The 8084-nt window shown below is 49.2% G+C and overlaps 1 protein-coding gene across 1 annotated transcript; it reads left to right on the forward strand.

Annotated features, from left to right (window-relative positions):
• Window positions 1-3939: 3939 nt before the first annotated feature.
• On the forward strand, window positions 3940-8084 carry LOC123112686 (transcription factor 25). The gene is made up of 4 exons (XM_044533748.1): window positions 3940-4282; window positions 4842-5383; window positions 6045-6950; window positions 7461-8084. The coding sequence occupies exons 1-4, from the start codon at window positions 4094-4096 to the stop codon at window positions 7717-7719; spliced, it is 1896 nt and encodes a 631-aa protein (XP_044389683.1). The 5' UTR covers window positions 3940-4093; the 3' UTR covers window positions 7720-8084.

Consider the following 8084-nt stretch of genomic DNA (forward strand, 5'->3'; position numbering starts at 1 on the left):
CAAATGCCGACAACGGCGGATCAACGAAAACGAAGAAGCCTCGCGAACGCTGCGCCCACCGGGATCTTCCACTAGGCTCCAAGACTCCGAAGCGCCGGCACCTATCAACACCTCCAAGAAGGATCGCGACGATGACGACGCTGCTGCCAAGGGTTTCCCCCGGTACACGACGAGGCGAGAGGAAGGGTAGCCCCCGACGCCCTCCCGGAAGGTCAGGAGGCACCCACAGGCGCCACCGCGTCGGTGTCGGCCAAGCCGACAGGGGTTTCTCCCGATCCCAACCCGCACCTCGGGCGCTCCAGAGCCAGCCACCAAACCAACCACCACCCAGCGCCAACACGGTCAAGAGGCCCCCACGCCGTCTCACCACGACACCGCGAAGTGAGGACAACACGGCGAAGAATCAGAGCCGGGACTAGGGCAGCAGCACCGTCGGCACGCGGGAGGGCCCCACCTCCACCGTCAGCGACGGTAGCCGTCCGGACGCAATAGCAGGAGCACACCAGGCCCGTAGGCCCACAGGCCCGGTCGAGCCCTCGTGGGCCCGTAAAGCTCCCGCCCTCGCGCTGCTGCCGGCACGCCATCGACGCCGCCGCCCACATCCGAGCCGCTCCTCCTCCACACCGAGCCGCAGACAGCAAGGCCACGCCGGCGCCGGCCCGCTAGGACCCAGATGGGGCCATAAGGGCCCAGATCTGGGCCGGGGCCGCGCCGCCGGCCACCAGCACCACCAGGCCACCCCGCCGCCAAGAGGCAGCGCCACCACCTCGCCGGCCGCCGGCCTCTGCCACCAAGACGCCGGACCACCGCCCGCCGAGCTGCACCCGCCGCCGAGCCCTGCCCCGGGAAGGGCGCTGTGCGCGGGGGAGAAGAGGGCCCGCCGCCGCCGAGCCACCCGGCCAGATCCGGGGGCGCCGTCCGGCGGCGGCGGGGGAGGGAGAACGGAGGGGTGGAGGCGAGGAGAGGATGCGGAGGAGCCGCCCCGGCCGCTGCCCGGGGAGGCGGCGCGAGGCGGAGTCGGGAGAGGGGTCGCGGGGGGCGAGGAGAGGATGCAGAGCCCCTTCCAATTGATTGCATTAAGAACTGCAAGTACCAGAATGAGATGGAAATATCTTGATACAGTATGTGGTTGGAAGTTAATACTTGGTGCATACCACAATGAGATCCAAAATTGGAGAATCAACCAAAACAAAAACTCCAGTACAAGCACTTTGTAACGTGGGTGGATCCGAACATACATCACTAGTTTTGTGTGGAAACAAATTATATTTACTACTCCCTCCGTCCCAAAATTCTTGTCTTAAATTTGTCCAAATACGGATGTATCAAGTCACGTTTTAGTATTAGGTACATCCGTATCTAAACAAATCTAAGACAAGAATTTTGGGACGGAGGGAGTACTTAACTGTGTGTCCTTTGAAGTATTGAATAGAATGTTCTGGCCCTGACGAACCTCCGCTGTCTGTCGCTGGGTTCCCAATATCACCACGAGAATGAACATGGAACGTTGTAGTATGCTCATGTACTCATGGTCAATAAATGGGGAGACGAAGTGGGAAACGATTTCATGGTCTAGGGTTAGGAGTTGGGTGGAACAAGGCCGTTGCGGTCGACGAGGGGATTTGGTGGCCCAGAATTAGAGATGGGGAAGAACTTGCTGGCCAAGGCCACCCCTGTCTACAGGAGGGTATTTCGTAGTCCGGCGTGAGAACGGGAAAGATCTGTCTGGGCAACACCACCGCTGAGATGGTTTCGCGAACGAAGAAGAGGTGTTTGGAATGAGAACCTACTGTTGGAGGGGTTTTTCTTCAAAGTACATTGTGTGCAGGGTGTAAGTGTCAAAATGTACCTACCGAGTGGCTGGAATCCCACCTCAACAAATCTGTACCACATAAATGACATCCAAGCCCCAGGACGCTGGATCGTATGACCGCACATGAAACTCAGATCTCATTCTAGTTGTGCCCATCTTTCTATCTATCTCCTCTGTTGGGCAAATGGCAGGCAATGAATGCAACGCTATCTTGTTCGGTTGATTTCTTTGTTCCACCCACGTTCACCTTGCTTGTTTCGTGCATCTCACTAAGCCCAAGCCCAAGCCCAAGGAGAGGCAATTACAGTATGATGAACATGTGCATCCCATCCCAGTATATTCCATCAATGGGATGCAACCCAACCAATGTATCTGATGATGGGAGTTAATTAACTCAACCCTATCCTAGCAGTAAGAGCAATGTGCTAGCAGTACTACAACTCTAATCCATTGCCTCGGGGGCTCAACCGTGTGCGCAGCTAGCTTAGCCTTGCCCAGTGGCGGAGCTTGACAAGAATCCATGGGGGGCCAATGACAAAAAAAATTAACCAACCACAACAAACCTGAACTTTGTAGCCTTCAAACAAATTTATACTTATATTATCCATATTGATGCCAAAATACATGTATGATCTGCATTTAGCAATACATACTCCATAACAAGAGAACTAACTACACCAAAATACACGACGGGTAGCAACTACTCAGATGAACAAATACAAATCTGTCATGCAAGAAACAAGAAATCCCCAATTAGATCAAATGAATAGGCATATAAATTGCTAAATTACTAATCAAACTTATACAAGAAACAACAAGAAATCTCAATTTTTAGGGCTGCCCCTATTTCCCCAATTTCACTGCCGTACTCGTATATATGGAACAATGCACACGAGGGATACGGATTCAAATAGTTTAACATGGGCACAACCGCACAGGACACTTACAAATTCGTATGGGGAGGGTTGTCCGGTGACGACGGGTAGCCGGCCGGCCGACCAACATGGACGGCCACTAGAGCGGCAAGCCGGCGAGGCCAGCAGCGAAGAGCAGAAGACGACGATCTGAGGGCTGAGGCGCACCATTGTTACTCCCTCCTCCGCGCTGGGATGTTCGCCGGCAACGCGCACGGATCAGGGCGAGCTTCTAGTCGGCATCGGCGCATCCACTGAGTGCGGCGGTAGGGCGCCTGGTTTGCAGATGAAGGCGAGATGTGTACTAATACCTAGTAAGAAAAAAACATTTGGGCTAGGGCCCCCTCAGCCTTCCACATAGCTCCGCCATTGGCCTTGCCTATACGCGCCGCCTCGCGGCGCGGCCGCTTATATATACGACGCTCGTGCACGCGTCCTAGTGCACGGGCGTTCCTCATTCACTGATTGACCACACACCGTCCTCAGTTTGTCTCTCACAGCCAGAGCCACACATCAGCCACCCCGCCACCACCCATTGCGCGCGCCCTGCGGCCATGGCGGCCATCATCACCTCGGCGGGGGCGGTGTTGAGCCGCGCTAGCGGGCTCCAGCTCCTCCTCGTGCTGCTCGCCGGCACCTCGCACGGTGCTGTGCCAGGGGTGCAGACAGGCACTGCCACCTAGTCGGGGCCACCGGACAGCGCCCGTTATGACTGTGAGTTCCATCATCATATATCATATACACCATCACCGTACCACTACAGATCAATACGTACTGTTGGTAGCGCGTCACGTACTATATGGTGGCTAGGATCTCTCAAGTAAATCACATCTGAAATTTAGAGGCAAAATTGGTGTCTAGGATCTCTCAAGAGAGCTAGACTTTCTTCTAGACTTGCCCACCAAGGCTCAAGTCCTAAACTTGATGTACAGTGAAAGCATTTTCCTCGATTTATTGAGATGATGCATGTGTACGAGCGTTTAAGTCTGTAGCGTGTTTCTAAGGAAAAACTGTCCATTGTCCAAAATTTCAAATCCAGTCTTCGAAAAAAAATCAAAATCCAAATGCAACCGACGGAAGCGAATAGTAGGATCAGAAGAATTCCAATTCCATCGGGTGAAAGAAAAAAAAAACACGTATGCAAACAAAACTCTTTCCAGGAGCACCCCTCCGGTCTTCCGAAATTGCAATCTGCCCTCTCCCGAACCCTGCAAAGGGCAGCAAAACACTCGTCGTCCTCGTGACCTCGTCGCCATCTCGAATCCCCTCTCGCCCTTTCGCTTGGCGACCGACCCCGCCGCCCGGCCCGGCCGCCGCCAAGCCCAAACCCTAACCCTTGCTTCAGCTCTCCCCCGCCGCGGTCGACATGTCCGGCAGGCTGGTCCGGCGGGTCCTCCAGCAGAGGGAGGCCTCCCCGCAGGACCCCGCCGAGGACGCCCTCGTGGTGGTGGAAGAGGAAGAGGAGGAGGAGGAGGCGGGCTCCCCTACCCGCGTCGCCGCCAGGAACCCCTTCGACCTCCTCGACGACGACGACGACGAGCCAGAAGAGGACAAGGTCCGTTCCTCACCCATGCCACTCCTCGTTAGGGTTTAATTAGATTGTAAACTGTTGCTCATCTGCGCTCGTGTTGTCATGTGTTATCCCGTGCCAGTGATAAATAAATTGGTAGAATGCGAGTAAAGGCGAGGCGATCCTTGTGGTTGTGCGAGAACTTTGAGATGCGATGATGATTAGTTTCGGGGAAGATGCCTAATCTGTGTTACTTATCGTGTAGAATCATTTGCAGTGGATTGTTGTTGCAATTTGGCCAATACTTTTGTCCATGCTTGAACTGCCACTTGTCTACCCTTCTGGATGGGGCAGCTTGTAGGATGTAATCTGACATCAGTTGTGTTGATTGAGAGTTGGTTGTGTGTTTGCTTGCTAGGGGATTGCTCAAGGTGTGCCTAGAATCATGATAATAAGGTGAAACACATGACGATAGCATATTTACAGTTCTTAGTTATCTAGATCCTGTGATGTAGCACTACCTCATTCATGCCTAGTTGAATTATGTATTAGTCATGGTTGATGAATTGATTTTAATCTTATGTATGTGCTTACTCCACTGCAGGAAGATGAAGTGCATACTGATCAAACTGCGAGTTATACAGAACAGAAACAATATGTGAAAAAGAAGCCTAACGGCGCTGTTCCTGAAACAAACAAGAAATCAAAGAAGAAGAAGAAAAAGGGCAAGGCAGAACCACCAGCCTCGACGAAGTCGAGGGATGAGAAATCACTGGACTTAATTCTGGAAGATCTAGCTATTGAAAAGAGGCCCATGCAAAAAAGTGTTCATCAAAATGACAGAGCAACTGGGAAGGAGATTGAGACAATTGAAATGACTGCTGGGACATCCTCAGTTCTTGCAATTGATCCCAAACATCTCAAGGCTGAAAATGAGATGAGGCGCATTTTTGGATCAAAGGTAGTTGATTCACTTGAAAACCAGCGGAATATGCCTGGCACTTCAAGGCAAGTGCGTGGTGTTAAGCGTGCTGGCCTTAATCCTAGAAGAACCCTACTTGTATCTCCACCTGGCTTCTGGCCAGCATGGGATAAGTCAATGTCAATGGATCTTGTTGAGACAAAGGGCAGTTTGAATTATTTCAGGTGAGGGTATATCCTTTTCTTTGCAGTGTGCATGGTGATATGGTATACATTTGTATGTCAAACAGTTTCAGTACTATGTAGTTTCTTGCTGAGATGTTCGGAGAACAATCTGTTTCTTGATTCATCCATAGCCAGTAGTCAAGTTTGATTGAACACGGAGAGGAAAATTATTCTTCTAAGCTCTTTGGTTGAGATGCTTTTAGTAGAACCATTTTTTTATTCATCCATTATCCATAATTAGTGGTCGGGTTTCTTTGAACATGCGAGTAGACAATTCTTTGGAGGGCTATATATACGTTTCATGCGAAGGTTAATCGCTCCACAGCATTTACACACTGATCTCTTGGTAATAGGACTTTTAAGGACACCAGTCTGTCAAGCATGATTATTCTAACTTCTAGCTCGAGCTGCTAGTGCATTCGCTGTGATTATGCATGTTTTGGATTGTTTGGCTTGACATAATTTTGGTACATCACTAATTTGTTTGGGTACAGTGTACACTGCTTGTGCAGTTGTGCTTACCATTGTGTTCATTGTATGTTCTTCGCGTAGGAAGCTTAAGTAGTTCTGCAGGTGTAGTAAAATTTCAGAAATAGTTTAGCAGAGATCTGTTCTAGAGTTCATAACTTCTGTAAATGACCATGCTGTTTAATGCTTGCAGGTACGTATATGATCCTTCTGTCAGCCATGTGCAGGAATTATTTGAAGCTGCCAAGTCAGCCAATGACCTCAATGCCATTGCTGCTATATTAGCAAAATACCCCTACCATCCAGACTCGTTATTGACATTTGCTGATCTGTTCAAATATTCTGGAGAACATCAATCATCAGCAGACGCTGTTGAGAAGTGTCTATTTGCACTAGAGTGTGCTTGGCATCCACTATTTAATCCACTGCAGGGCAACTATCAGTTGAAATACAGCCATGACTTAAACAAGCCATTTTTTACAGCCCTTTTCAGTCACATGAAAAATCTGGATAGGCGTGGTTGTCACCGTTCAGCTTTAGAGGCCTGCAAGTTTCTTTTGTCATTGGATTCTGATGACCCAAAGGGTGCTCTGTTTTGCATTGATTACTTTGCTCTAAGATCGCAGCAGTACAAATGGTTGGAACAGTTTGCTGAAGAGTACCAGTGTGATAACTCCCTCTGGCTGTTTCCTAATTTCTCCTTTTCTCTAGCCATTGCACGGTTTTATCTTGAACGTGATGCTGAGGATGTTTCTGATCATGCTGACAAGTCAACAGCTGTTGATCTCATGAAGCAAGCATTGATGCTTCATCCTCTGGTGCTTTCTAAGATTGTTGACAGGGCTCCTTTGAAGGACTCTTCATGGACCCAAATACTCAAGAATGGGTTCTTTGGACCAGCAAAGCCAGGAAGCCCTTCACTCGAGCATGTGATTAACATATATGTTGAGCGTCATTGTATCATGTGGAGGTTCCCGGAACTTCAGAACTTACTCAAAGAAGCTGCTCTTCTGGTGATTGAATCACTAAAGCACGACAGCAGAGAAGCCCAGGACTGGGCATGTGTTAGGAAAGAGGCATTCTCTTCAGAAAAGAATGAGTAAGTTGCTCCAAAATGTTGACACCTCAGTTGAATCCTGTCTATCCTTATTCTTTGATCATGTCTTTCATTCTTTTCAATCAGTACTTTTTGATTGGTTTGTGACTATTTCTTCCTTTTAAGTTGCCAACACCTGAAGCTTGGTTTAGTTTAAACTATGAACCAACCAGTTTACCTTTTATGAAGTAGCAATTGTCGGTGTAGATTTTGTAAGTTCTGTAGAACTTAAACATTTAATGTTTAGCTTACTGACTCCCATCTCAACTAATCAGTAGTGTTTGGATCTGTGGTGTTAGTTGTGTACGGTACTTACATGAAAGTGAAACTAAAGATATGCAGTTTGTGGCACCTATACTCGAGAGGAAGATAGTTTAGTTTTGGCGGCAATTCTATTCTAATTCATTGCAGATTTATTGATCTAAGTAATATTATATGCTCTGGATTTTCATTCTTGGCTCCCCAGACTATCTTGAAGAGATATTTCGATAAAACTTGTGTCCCACTTTGCAGGTACTCTCATCTGCTTGTTTCAGACTTCTCTGACACAACACCATCGCTCCCTCCGGAAGAACTGCGGCCATTTATGGTTGGACCAGGAATGGCGCATGATATGCCGCCTGTTGAACAAGAAGCTGGGCCTGAGAGAATCCATGCCCCTCTTGAAGTTGCTGGGCGCAACGCTGCGATGGTCTTCCTGGAATCACTGCTCCCATGGGTCAACTACGGGGACAACCGTCACGACGGAAATGATCAACACGATGATGATTGAGCTGTCGCAAGCACAAAGTGACATATGGTCATGGTTAAACTCACATGGCCAACCGGAATCAGTGATCCTCCCCTGTGTCTGCGATGCTTAAGAAAACCTAAATCGCTGAATATTTGCATGCCAGTTTTGGGCCCGGAGATTAGAGTCCATGTACCATCATTACTAGAGTTGATATGCCAAGTTCTGTAACTGGCCCGTTAGGTCAGGCTTCATTTGTCCTTGGCGCACTGCAAAATACTTTGGAGCAACATCATAGATAAATTCGCAATCCGCCCTACATTCAGCAGTTGGCTGTTCCTCCTTGAAATCTCTCCTTGTACTTGGAAGAGAAATACTCGAGTTTGGAATATTTGCATGCCAGTATA

The sequence above is a fragment of the Triticum aestivum genome, chromosome 5B (genome assembly GCF_018294505.1).
Source record: "Triticum aestivum cultivar Chinese Spring chromosome 5B, IWGSC CS RefSeq v2.1, whole genome shotgun sequence".
Taxonomy (NCBI): domain Eukaryota; kingdom Viridiplantae; phylum Streptophyta; class Magnoliopsida; order Poales; family Poaceae; genus Triticum; species Triticum aestivum.

Coding starts and splice junctions, on each gene's coding strand:
- LOC123112686 (XM_044533748.1), top strand. CDS start 4,094: ATGTCCGGCAGGCTGGTCCGGCGGGTCCTCCAGCAGAGGGAGGCCTCC. Junction 4,283..4,841: donor ACGAGCCAGAAGAGGACAAG/GTCCGTTCCTCA, acceptor ACTCCACTGCAG/GAAGATGAAGTGCATACTGA. Junction 6,951..7,460: donor TTCTCTTCAGAAAAGAATGA/GTAAGTTGCTCC, acceptor CCCACTTTGCAG/GTACTCTCATCTGCTTGTTT.